Source organism: Macrotis lagotis, chromosome 1 (genome assembly GCF_037893015.1).
Source record: "Macrotis lagotis isolate mMagLag1 chromosome 1, bilby.v1.9.chrom.fasta, whole genome shotgun sequence".
In the NCBI taxonomy this organism is placed as follows: domain Eukaryota; kingdom Metazoa; phylum Chordata; class Mammalia; order Peramelemorphia; family Peramelidae; genus Macrotis; species Macrotis lagotis.
Genome location: NC_133658.1, coordinates 629,442,325 through 629,455,601, shown reverse-complemented (window position 1 = coordinate 629,455,601; position 13,277 = coordinate 629,442,325). Strand labels below are relative to the sequence as shown.

Sequence of the window (13,277 nt, the reverse complement as noted above, 5' to 3'; positions counted from 1 at the left end):
CTCTGTACCAAATACTGGGAATACAAATATAAATATTAATTAATTAATTAATTAATTAATAAAGACAGTCCCTGACCTCTGGGAGCTTCTAATCTAATGGGGAGAAAAAACATCCATAAGAATACTCATTTGATGAGTTGGTTGGAGGGAAGGTACCCAGTGTGGAGAACAGGAAGGTCACATCTAGAGCTGCATGGGAAATAATACACAATCTCCCCATGGAAAGCAGCAATAATATAAAAATATTGAATAAAAATAGCCCTTTTCATTAACTCTCCCTTAGATGCATCAGTTGACTCAGTGAATACAGCATTAGAGCAGGAGACAGGAAGATTTGTATAAATTCTCTCTTAGACATTTTTTGGTTAATTGACCCTGGGCCAGTCACTTTAACCTCTGTTTGTCTCAGTTTCCTCAACTGTAAAATGGAGATAGTATCTACCTCACAAGCTTTTGCTGTGATATTTTTAAAAGCACTAAGTATAGTTCCTGGAACTTGGTGGGTGTTATTGAAATGCTCATTCACTCTTCTGGACTTTTGCTGTAATGGTGGGAACTAATGAGATATACCTAGGCTTGGAATGGTGGTGATGTGATAACAATCCTCTTCTTTCTCCAAAAGGTGGTGAGGCTACTGAGGAAAATTTTATCCTCTTTCTGGAGCACGGCTATCCAACCTTACTTTTAAAAGTTAGGTTTGAAACAACAGACAATATATTTTGATCTGCCATTTTAGTGGGGGCTCTGTGGTAGCTCAGCTTCATTTACTAAAGCATTTAGAAAACCCACAGATGGGTGCACAAAATTGACTTCATGGGCCCGTGGGCTACATTTTGGACAGCCCTGTTCTAGAGGATCCATTCCTCATTTTCTTGATGTGAAAACTCTTGAATTACAGGTTAGTCACGAGTCAAATCACAAAACTCCAGAAGTCCAGTAAATATCCCTTTTCTGAGTAGGAGGTTAGATTAAATTCATTATGCCAAAAGGGAACTCATAATTCTCCCTTAAATCCCCTTAAATCTTTCCCTTCCTACTTTTCCTATCACAAAGAGGGCAGCCATCCTCCCCATTCCTCAACCAAGGCATGATTCTGCATCCCTCACTATCTCTTACCCTCCCATGTCCAATCTAATCCTAAGGTCTATTGATTTACCTTTGCAACTTCTCTTGAATATGACTTCTTCTTTCTTCTGACATTGCCACCACTCTAGTGCAGACCCTCATTACCTCAAACCTTCTTTATTTCAAAAAGTTTCTGGTCTACCTGCCTCATATCTCTTCACTCTAATCCAGTCTCTTTTCAGTCACTAAATTGACTTTTATAAAGCTCAGGTTTGATCATGTCATCCTGCCCCAGAACCCTCATTCAGTTGACTCCACTGGTACCCTATTGCCTCCAGAATCAAAAACAAAAATACTCTCTTTGAAATTCAAATCTCTTCATAACTCAACCCATTTCTATCGTTCTATTCTTTGAACCCCTTACTCTTTACCAAATACTCTTCCTTCCAGTGACAATGGCCACCTATATATTCTATGAATAAGTTACTACATTACTCTGCTCTGATTCTAATATTTTTTCCACCCTCTGGCTATCCCTCCTATGCTCTGCCTACTGACCTCCCAGGATTTCTTTATGTCCCAATTAAATCCCAATTTCTAGTGGAAATCTCCCTCAAACACTATTAATTCTAGGAGGGACTTTCCTTTATTTTCTTTACCTTTACTTTGTTTATATTTTTTCATGTTGTCTCCTCATTAGATTGTAAGCTCCTTGAAGGCAGGAACTGTCTTTTGCCTCTTTTCTTATTGTAAGAACTTTATAAATACTGATTAATTGATTGATTGATTGATTTGGGGATCAGGCTGCCTAGGCAATCAAAATCCCACTTCTCATCCCTATACAGGAAACTATATTCAGTGACATTTCTGATAAGCTCCATATTGAGCTGAATATCCAGGAATATACATGGTATGTTTTGGCCATATGTTTCATTAGATAATCTAAACGTGAAATTAGAAACTTTTCTGTGGGCTTATTTTGATAGCCCATAAAAAGGATATCTCTTCTGATAAGAGTCAATCCAAGGGGTGGCTAGGTGGCACAGTGGATAGAGTACCGGCCCTGGAGTCAGGAGTACCTGAGTTCAAATCCAGCCTCAGACACTTAATAATTACCTAGCTGTGTGGCCTTGGGCAAGCCACTTAACCCCATTTACCTTGCAAAAATCTAAAAAAAAACAAAAAACAAAGAGTCCATCCAAACCCCTCAAACCAATCAAGGATTGTCTATATCCTCTAAAACACCATTCTTATGTTCATATTTTATAGAGGGAGAGAAATCCTAAGATTGATAAAGGCAAAGTTATACAAAGAGGTCACTTTTACATATGACTTCAACTATCACATGATAATATGATCAAAATTGGTAGGCATTTTAGAGTAGAAAAATACCTTAAAGTCATATAGACCAACTGATCGGTTTTAGAAATTAGGAACCTTAGCTTCTTAGAAGTTGTGACTTGCCCAAGTTTACTTGCACAGTAAATGGTAAAAGCTCATTTTTGAATTCAGGTCCTCTGATGTTAAAATTAATCAATAATGCAGTAAATATGTATAAATCAGCTACTTAGTGCCAGGAACTGGACTAGTCAATGGGAAACCAAATATATTTATATATACATTATAATATACATATTATATACATACACATACATATATATATCCAAACATATATATAATATGTCAAAAAAACAATCCCCTTCTTTCAAAGATCTCACCAATCTAACATGAAAGTCAACACACAAATAATTATGTAAAAAAAAAACTTTATAGAAGATAAAAATAAATAATCAACAGAGAGAAGGCTAGAATTAAAAGGGATTTGGAAAGACTTCCTATATAAATAGAATATTAGCTGGTTCTTAAAGAAAGTCAGGGATTCCAGAAAGTAGAGATAAGAAGGGAGAGCCCTCTATGCATGGGGGACAACCAGTGAAAATGCCCAGAACTGAGATATAAAGTATCTTGCTGAAAGAACAGCTTGTCTTCTAGTACCATTGAGTCACCAACTTATATTGGAGTCAGGTAGGGAGAATGTTAGGTTCACTAGAATGTGAGGGTGTTAATTATGAGGGAGCTTTGAAAGCCAAGAAGAGAATTTTACTTTTGATTTTGGAGGTGCAGGGGAAGCACTTAAGTTTATTGAGTATATATTGTCATGCACATTAGAAAAATATAAATTTGATAGTAGTGTGGAGGATAAAGTTGAGTGGGGAAAGACTTGTGGCAAGCCAACAAATTAGCAGGCTATAAAATAGTTCAGAAATAAATATTGATAAATTATACCAGGGTGGGAGCAAAAAAGTATTTGAATTTTGTGAAAGAAAAAGTAGCAGGTCTTGAAAACAGATTGGATATGGAGCTGAGAATCTGAAGAGTCAAGGATGACTCCTAGGTTGCAAGTCTGAGGAACTGGGTAGATGGTGATGGTCTCCATAGCATTAGGTAAGTTTGGAAGGAGGTAGGGTTTAAGAGGAAAGACATTTGTTGCTGTTACCATTATACCAGGTTGCTTTGCTGTTCCTTGTTCCAAAACTTTCTTCAATAGAAAAGCAGGTAGAGAAAGAGAGTAACCTTTATAATTAGTAGATGAGGGGAATGCACTCCACTTTTAATAGGTTCTAAAGATTTTGAAATTTTCTGCAGTCAGTTATTTCCATTCTTCCTTTGACTCTAGTGGGAAAAACTAAAAACTAAAAACAACAAAATCCTTGTAAATTGGGAAACTCAGAGCTTTTTTTTCTCCCTTAGGCATTCAGGACAGCATAGCCTATGTGTAATATGAATAATTTGTGCACTGGTCTTATATGTATAGGAACTTACCTTTAGTTAACTAGAAGCATAATTTTTAAAGAGGAAAAACCAAGTAACTTTCTCAAAACATAGTCAATCCTACATTTAACTTTCATGATTTCCTTCTTTGTTTTGTTGATAGGTCATAGTCTGTGGTTCCATTTTTTTCTTCTTGCCTAATGGTACTAGATAAATATCATGTAAGTGGCCATCATCATGTTTAAACTGTATTATTTAATTACAGGTCTATCAATAGACTATGTGGAGAACAAGCTTTATTGGATCAGCTCAGGAAATGGAACCATAAATAGATGCAACCTGGATGGGGGCAATTTAGAAGTGATTGAGTCAATGAAAGAAGAATTAACAAAAGCTACTGCTCTAACTATCATGGGTAAGTAAATGTAGTGTTTCACCAGCTGTGAATCTTTTTTTTATTGATTGTTGATAAATTATGAATTATTAAAAGTTGATGCTATCAGTATCAGAAATATATTCAAAATGCATGTTTTTAAGTTTATATTTCTTCTCTGCCTCATTAGCTCAGAGCCTTGTGAGCTTGTCCAGTTTGGGATTTTGTGTTTATTTCAATAGTGTTATAACTGACAATATGAACTTTGTTGTATTGATTCTCTCTCTGTTTGCTATGAATTCTACTTATTTCACAATTATTTTCTGGATTGTGCTATGAGGCTATTCTTTGCTGGAAGCCTAAATAGCATTCACAGAAAAGCTGGGGCCTGATTTTCCCTGGTAATGGAGGAGAGGGTAAAATTGGTACTGTAATCCATAAATTAGATAAAAGCCTCCATTTGGCCAGTGTTTCAACTTCCTTTCCCCCTGGAGTGTCATAGGTACCTGAAATAAAACTTCTGACAATTGCTAAAGTCAAGAGATAATTTACTTTCAATGGAACAACACTGAGGAGATCATTATTTTCAAGCACAAATTCCATTTGATTTTTCTATAAACCTTCTTTTGTATTAAAAAAAACAACCTAGCAAAGTCAAGGGAATCTCTTTCTTCTGATTGGCTCTGTTAACAAGGTATTTTTCATTAAGCAAGCATTTTGCTAACAGGGAACAGGAATGTTTGAGAGTAAAATCATTCTCAGCACTGAAAAACTTGGGCTTTAATGAGACATAGATGATATACGGATCAGACAATTTAAGCAGGATGCACTTGATATATGGTATAGGTAATTAGCTATAGTTAAGAAACATCTGTTTGAACAGGATATAGGGTATAGGGAGTTCTTCACAGCTAAGCATTGTTATAAGTTTTACTTTCCCAGCATACTGCAACAGTACTCTTAAAACTAAGACAGAGTTATTTATGCTTATGGTTAAATAACATTTTAATAGTCAGAAAGAAAAAGAACTCTCCCTTGCTTTGAGTTTTATTTCTTCTCCTTGTTTTTTTTTTCTACTAGCTATTAGGTAAATAAAGTTCCAGAGAAACAGAAAGTATTCATTAGGAGAGAAGAAGAGAGGCCAAGAACCTGGATAATTCAAACAGTGACTAATCAAGCTATTCACAGTAGGGAACTGTCTATGCTTTTGAGACAATTATTTTTATTTCAAGAAGCTTAATTTCAAAAGAGTGGAGGTCTTTTTAAAGGGAAATTTATATATTAAAAAAGAATTGTGATACTTAAATATGAAAAGTGAGTTAAAGCATCATGATATAGTAGAAAGAACATTGATTCTTATTGTCAGGAGAGATTTATATTTTAACCCTGATTCCTCAGCCGGTTGGGTGACCTTGGCCAAATTTACCTCTGTAAGTCTCATTTTCTTATCTGTGAAATTAGATTCAATAGCCTTCAATGATCTCTCCACTCTGAAATACTGTGATTTGAAAGAACTACTTATTTAGAGGTTATCTACAAACTGAGAGATAGTGTGATATAAGGAATAGAACACCAATTTTCATCTAAGGAAGACTGACTCTGACCCCAGGCAAGTCATTGAACCTCTTAATGTCCCTTTGCCTTTCCCCAACTCCTTAAATTTATAAGTTGCATAGTAGATGCTAAGGAGCTATGCCTTAGAATGTGGTTTCCTTGTGGAGTTCCACTCACTAATGAAATCACAGCTTATAGTTAAGAGACAAAATAGGGGTGGCTAGGTTGCACAGTGGTTAGAACACCAGCCCTGGAGTCAGGAGTACCTGAGTTCAAATCCAGTCTCAGACACTTAATAATTACTTAGCTGTGTGGCCTTGGGCAAGCCACTTAACCCCATTGCCTTGCAAAAAAAAAAGAGACAAAATAAAATCAGAATCTCATAGATTCTCACATACTTTGATCAGTAATCTATCAGAAGGTATGAAATTAAATTTTGAGGCATTTGGGTTATATTTGAATATTTTAACTTATCTGGAAATTGTTGGCATGCTTATTATTCTAAAATTAAAGATTGTATAAGGATTAATACCTCTATATTTTTTAATATGGGATTTTTTTTCCTTAATAAGCTATACTGCTAGTTTTATGTGGTCCAGGCTTCCAAATTTTTTTTGTTTCACTATGATAATGTGATATGTATGGTTTGCAAAAGAAAGTTGAAACCTAAAACTAGGTGATTACTGATTTGGTAAGGGTTTGAAAATTCATCTTCTGATCAAACAAACAATTGGCTTTCATGATAATTTAGTTATCAATTTTGGGTTTCCAGTTGCTTTGAAAAAAAAGAGAAAAGTTGTGTTGTGTTTACATTGAAACGTCTTATTTGAGGTAAAATGTGTTTTAAAAATTGGATGCATTTTTTTCCTTTAAAGCACTTATCAAATTTTAACCAATTGGCCATTTCCTAGAAATAAGATGTGATACTTCAGCAAATTTGGACCAGGCATACTGGGTCTCTTCCTGTAAAGTAAAAGTTATAGTTTATTATATAATTGCCATCTCAAAAAAAAAAACCACTTCTTTCCCAAATTGCTTCTTTCCTTCAATGTTATTTTGCTCCACAAATTTGAAGTTATAATTTCATTTTCAAAACTTCTCTGCTTGTTCTTTCTAACCTATAGGGCCCCATTTGGGTATTTCACAATTCCCACGTGCTTTATAGACTTCCTAGAGCATTATTTCAGATGTTAAATTGAATACAAGGCAGGAGGCCTGAAGACTGCAGCTTCGGCCCTTTCTTGCTTAACACTTCTCTCTGTACCTAGAAATATGATATTCTGGAATCATTTTACCTAATGAGAAGTGTATTTTAGAATGGGAGTCTCTACATGATATTCCTTTGTGATAGCAAAAAATAAAAAACTAGTTTATGTTTCTCAGACTTGCCAACTAAAGAAAAAAAACTCACTTTATTTAAGATCATCAGAATGTAAAAAAAGGAAATAGAGCTTGAGTCTATAAACAAACTGTAACAATATGGAATTCATATGAATTAAAAATAAAGCAAAATGAATTGCATTTTAGCACTCTTCCATTAAATCAGTAAGCCTAGCAAACAATATTGAATCAAGTAATCAACTCAAATAAATGAGAGGAAAATGATATAAAGAGCTGTATTATAGAATTTCAAAGTAATTCATTGAATTTTCAGTGAGTCCATACATAAAGATATTGCATTATAAACAATTTTTAAGACTTTTGAAATGTTATTTAGCTTGCCAGATTACTTTAGGCCCTATTTTATTGAACAGGATTTCTGTTTCATCTGTATTAAAGAGTTTTCTCTTAACAGAGAGAAAAGGAAAATGAACTAGTAGCTGAGTATTTTGTTGTCTAGTTGTTTTTCAGTCATTTCTGACTCTTTGTGACCCCAGTTGGGGTTTTTGTCACAATGACACAAATGGTTTGCCATTTCCTTCTTCAGTTCATTTTACAGATTAGGAAATCGAGGCAGATAGAGTTAAGTTTGATATGATGTCAGGCATACACAGAGTTCATTTTAAACTATGGATCAAGATTCAAACTTATTAGACCCATACAGCATGGATCATTTTCTATTCTTTCAGAAAATGAAATCAATTCAAATCTGAATGGTCCTCACTCATGAAAGACAAAGTAAATCCAACAAGAATTATTTCTTTGTCTATATTTGTTGAAAAATATTATTTTCATCATGAAGTTCAAACAATTCCAAACTTATCAATGAATAACATTCCAAAAATCTTTATTTCTCCTATTGATTTAGAATTTGGAATTTGGAATGCATTTTCCCATAGAAACAATGGAGAAAAATGCATACCATAATGGAAAGTCAATGAATCTGGGGTCACAGGACATGCTTTAGAATTCCTTCTCTGAAGTTTGCTAAATGTTTGAACTTGGACCAGTGACTTAACTTTCTGGGCTTCATTTTCCTCATTTAGAAAATGAAGAGATTGGACTTGTGACTTTTAAGAGCCCCTCCATCCTTTAGTTCTCAGATCTCAACAGGCACATTAAAAAATGAGTCTGAACTAGTCAGGACAAAGATTATTTAAACTACAACATAGAAGGAATCAACCATATATATTTTTTGCAAGTGAACTTTAATTTATTATTACTATTATTACAATAATTTTCTTATAAGAGTAAACATAACCCTCCCCCTCCCACCAAAGAAGATGAGAAGCCTCAAGAATAGTGAGAAAAAGAAAAAAATGTGCTTCAGTCTGGGTTCAGATTCCAATGGCTCTGTCTTTGGGGTGAGTTGCTTTCTTTATCATAACTTCACCAGAGAAGTTGCTTCAATATTTTTCCCACAGTTGCTATTACTAGCTATATTTCCCTCCATTCTATTCCTCCCCACTCTCATTTAATCTTTTCTCTTTCATTTCATCCTGGCCCTGTCCAAAAGTGTGTTGTATTTAAGTACCCTCTCCCTCAATCTTCCCTCTCTTCTGTCACCTATTCCCCCCCTTCCCTCCCCCTCTTCCCCCCGATCCCTTCCCTTTCTTCTTATTTTTCTCTCTAGGGTAAGATAGATTTCTATACACTATTAAGTGTGTATGTTATTTCCACTTTGAGCCATTTCTGATGAGAATGAAGGCTTGCTCATTCCCCCTAACCTTCCCCCTTTCCACTCCATTGAAAAAGCTTTTTCTTGACTCTTGTGTGAACTTTCTTAGTTTCTTCTTCATCTCCTTTCCTTTACTCCCAGTACTTTCCTTTATCACCCATTGACTCCACCTCTTTACTATATTATACCATTATATTCTGCTCCTTCCTGTGTTCTATCTATATATGCTCCTTCCAACAGCTCTTATAAATGAGAAAGTTCATATGAGTTATCAATAGCTTCTTCCTGTGCAGGAATATAAACAGCTCAATATCATTAAGTTCCTCATAAGTTAGTCTTTCTCATCCAACCCCCTCTATGGTTCCACAGAGTCCTGTAATTGGAGATCAAATTTTCTGTTCAGCTCTGATTGTTTCAACAGGAAAGTTTGAAAGTCCCCTGTTTAATTGAAAATCCATATTTTCCCCTAAAAGAGTATGTTCAGTTTTTGCTGGGTAGTCTATTCCTGGTTGTAAACCAAGATCTTTTGCCTTCCAGAACATCATATTCCAGTCCCTACAAGCCCTTAATGTAGATGCTGCCAGATCCCGTGTAATCCTGACTATGTAGCCTCAGTAGTTGAATTGTTTGTTTCTGGAAGCTTTTAGAATTTTCTCTTTGATTTGGGAGTTTGGGAATTTGGCTATAATTTTCCTGGAAGTTTTTCTTTTGGGATCTCTTTCCCTCAGTTTCTATTTTACCCTCTGCTTCTAGGATCTCAGGGCAACTTTGCTGTATTATTTCTTGAAAAATGAAGTCTAGGCTCTTTTCCTGGTCATGACGTTCAGGGAGCCCAATAATTTTTAAATTGTTTCTTCTGGATCTGTTTTAGAGGTTGGTTGTTTTTCCAGTGAGATATTTCACATTTTCTTCTAAGTTTTGCCTTTTTGGAAGAGTTTTATGTCTTCCTAATTCTTGCAAAGTTATCAGCTTCCTTTAGTTCCATTCTGCATTTGAAGGAGTTATTTTCTTCAGAGAGCTTTTTTATCTCCTTTCCGGCTGGCCATTTCTGCTTTTTTTTAAGGCATTCTTCTCCTCATTTGCCTTTTTTTTGTTTTGCTTTATCCATTAGGCCCAAACTGGTTTTCAACATATTATTTTATTCAGTGTGGTTTTTTTGTATTTCTTTCACCAAGCTGTTGATTTGGTTTTCATGATTTTTCTGCATCGCTCTCATTTCTCCTCCCAATTTTTCCTCCACCTTCCTTAATTGCTTTTCAAAGTCTTTTTTGGGCTCATCTATAGTCTGAGTCCATTTTCTATTTCTCTTGGAACTTGGATATGGAAGCTTCAATTTTGTTATCATCTGAGTATGTGTTTTGATCTTCATGGGACTAAAGTAAGTCTATATGGTCAGATTCTTCTTTTTCTGTTGTTTACTCATTTCCTCGGCCCAAGAATAATTTACAGCACTTCCAAGGCTTTGGGGTTTTTTTGGGGGGAGCACCCCACTGAGACCTTTATTCCTCCAAGGTCTTATGCTCTCTTGCTGACCACAGCACTTCCCTCTTCCCTGGAGCTGTAAGGAGGAGTCCTGATCAGCTATTTTAGTATGGAAGCCCAAACTGCAACCTGGATCTGAATATGGGCAAACAGCACAGTCCTACCCTGAGGGAGAGCAAAGAAATTTCTGCAGTCTCCCTTGACCTTCTTCCCATCTGTGGGAGGTGCAGGCTGCTTTCTCCAGATTCCCACTGCAGGTTCTGTGGTCCTTGCTCCCTCACTCCACACTCTTTCTGGTGTAGCAGAATTCTCTCCCTGACCCTTCAAGCCATTCCAGGGCTCTGCTGTGCCCAGGGCTTTTTCCAACTCCCAGTCCTGGTGAAACACACCTTTCCTGTGGAATTTCTAAGTTATCTTGGACTGGGAAAAGGTATCACTCAGTCTTTCTGTGGGTTCTGCCCCTCTAAATTTTGGCTAGAGTCATAATTTGTTGGCTTTTGAGTTTTGGGGTGAAGGAGTTCAGGGGGAATGCTGCTGCCTTCATGCTACCATATTGGCTCTGCCCCTTAACTATCTACATTTAAAGCTAGATTTGTCTCCATATTCAAAGGTTTTGAAATGTAACTCTATTAAAACAAACTCTATTTAAAATCATCTTTATATAATAAGACACTTTTAATCTGAAAATTTTCTTCTCAGTTGAACTAACTTACTAGCCATTCCTTATATTCACAATGTCCCCTGTTCCTTTGAACATATGATTCAGAAAATATGAAATCATTCATTCATTCCTCAACTTGACTTTTTAGAAATCTTATTTTCCTTCAAAGTGAACTCTTATGTGCCATTACCACAAGAGACTTCTTGGGTCCTCTCTTCACCCACTTCAAGGTGATTTCCACCTCTTGAAATTAATATGAATTTATATTGCATTTACTTGTTTTATTACTGCTAAAAGAGGAATAGATGACAACATAGTGGTTAGAGGATTGGCCAAGGCCAAGTTCAAATGCTTCCTCTGATTCACACACCAACTGTAGAACATGAATAAATCTCTTAATCTACTCTTGTCCCCAGTATCCATCTCATTTTTATTTGTATTTCCATAATTTTGGATAATACTTTGTGAATAACAGGGGCTTAATAAAAATTTATTGACTTGAACTGGGCTTTACTATTCTAGCCTCAAATGAAACTTGCCAAATTCTTTAATGAAAAACAATTGATGAAATGTTTGATTTTTTTTTAGGAAGGGATTCAGAGGACAGGCACTAGGATTTTTCATCTTTAGACTGCCAGAACCCAACACAGTATCTCATGCACAGTAAATGGTTTAACAACTGTTTGGTGAATTATATTAAAAGTATAAATTGAGACTAATATAAGCAAACAACAAAGAGCAATTGACCTGAGCTTGTGCCTTACCAGGTATCCCAAGTCTTCTTTCTACAGACTATACTGGAAAAAAACCTTAATTTAAAAAATACCAAGGTCAGTCAGTCACTGCATTCTGCCAGTAGGCTAGGCTCTTGCCACTGGCCTCTGATGACTCTGGAAGAGTGAGACTGATGGCTTTACTCAACTCTGTGTCACTTAAATCCAGTTCATAGGCAAGTCAAGACATTGCCATCATGATGTCATTGATCCTTTTCAAGAAAAAAAGGTGAAAAGCAAAACAACAACTAGAACTATTCTGTTTGAATTATTATACTTAGTTATATTTTATGGAACTTGTGACAGGCATTACATCTTATTATTGGATAGTCTGTTCCTTGGATTTTCTAAGATAATTTTGAAATCATTCACTCACACTCACATAGACATGCAACTACCAATATTGCCATATTATTTGAGACTACCTCATATGCATAGAGACAATTTATCTTCCAGGCAAAATATCATACTTATATTGTATATTCATATTATACTGATTATGAGTCTATCACTATATTAGATATAATACTCCTTCAAGTGAGATAGTAAGTTCAATTATTTAATGCCACCATAAATGCCTAGTTGAATGTTAAGGACCCTATAATCTCTATGTACCTCTCTCTGGCTCTAGCTCTTCCCCCTCCCTCCCCCTGCCTCCCTCCATCTTTTTGTTTTTCTCCCAATCTTTACTTTTTGGAAATGCTAGGAAGCAAATACAATATCTTCTAACCAAATATATTTTTAAAACTATTTTTACCTTTCAAATCTGACCACAGTTGCTTAATAATTACCTAGCTGTGTGACCTTGGGCAAGCCATTTAACCCCATTGCCTTAAAAAAATAAATTAGAAAAAAATTACAAAAAATAATGTTTTACCTTGATATGAATTGAAATAAAAATAAACTTTCCTTTTTTTATTGTTTGGTTATTTTCATTGTATCCAAGGCTTTGTAACCCTAATTTATGGTTATCTTGGCAAAGATAATTCATTATACAGATGAGAGCACTGAGACAAATATAGTTTAGTGACTTGCTCACATAGCTAGTAAGTAATCTGGGGATAGATTTGAATTCATGATGATCATTTCATTTATCAATCTGATTTGTATAACCACATTTCTGAATGTTATGTAAATGGTGTATGTGTCATGTGTTCTTTGTGTTCATCTTCAAAGGAATTAAGATAGAAATGTACCTAGGACAAGTTGTTTTCCTTCTATATTTTTCAATATTGTTGTTATTATAAGTAATATTTCCTTATATATATTTTCTCATGTTATGAATTAATGAAAGATGTAGAAGAATATACATATATGTATATGCTGAATATATGCATAAATATATAATAACAATAAAAACAGTAACCCTGCTTTGTATCATTTGCCATGTTCCTTCCTTAAGAATGATGCTAGCCTTTGATCATCAGTCTGAATTGTTTTCAAAGTTGATGTTATTTGTTTACTTCTGTGAATAATCCTGCATTTATTACTGATTTGTTATCTGACCTTGTCATCTTGCTAGTAGCTCAGGTGAGTCTC

General features: G+C 35.2%; 1 protein-coding gene across 4 annotated transcripts in view; it reads left to right on the top strand.

Moving 5' to 3' along the window:
• The window catches only part of LRP1B (LDL receptor related protein 1B), a 2,479,914-nt gene that overhangs the window by 1,760,440 nt on the left and 706,197 nt on the right, over positions 1 to 13,277 (top strand). For all 4 annotated transcript variants that reach the window (XM_074215080.1, XM_074215079.1, XM_074215078.1 and 1 more), the window contains exon 32: positions 4,103 to 4,252. In XM_074215080.1, coding sequence (XP_074071181.1) covers positions 4,103 to 4,252 — 150 coding nt within the window. The remainder of the gene's footprint in view (positions 1 to 4,102; positions 4,253 to 13,277) is intronic.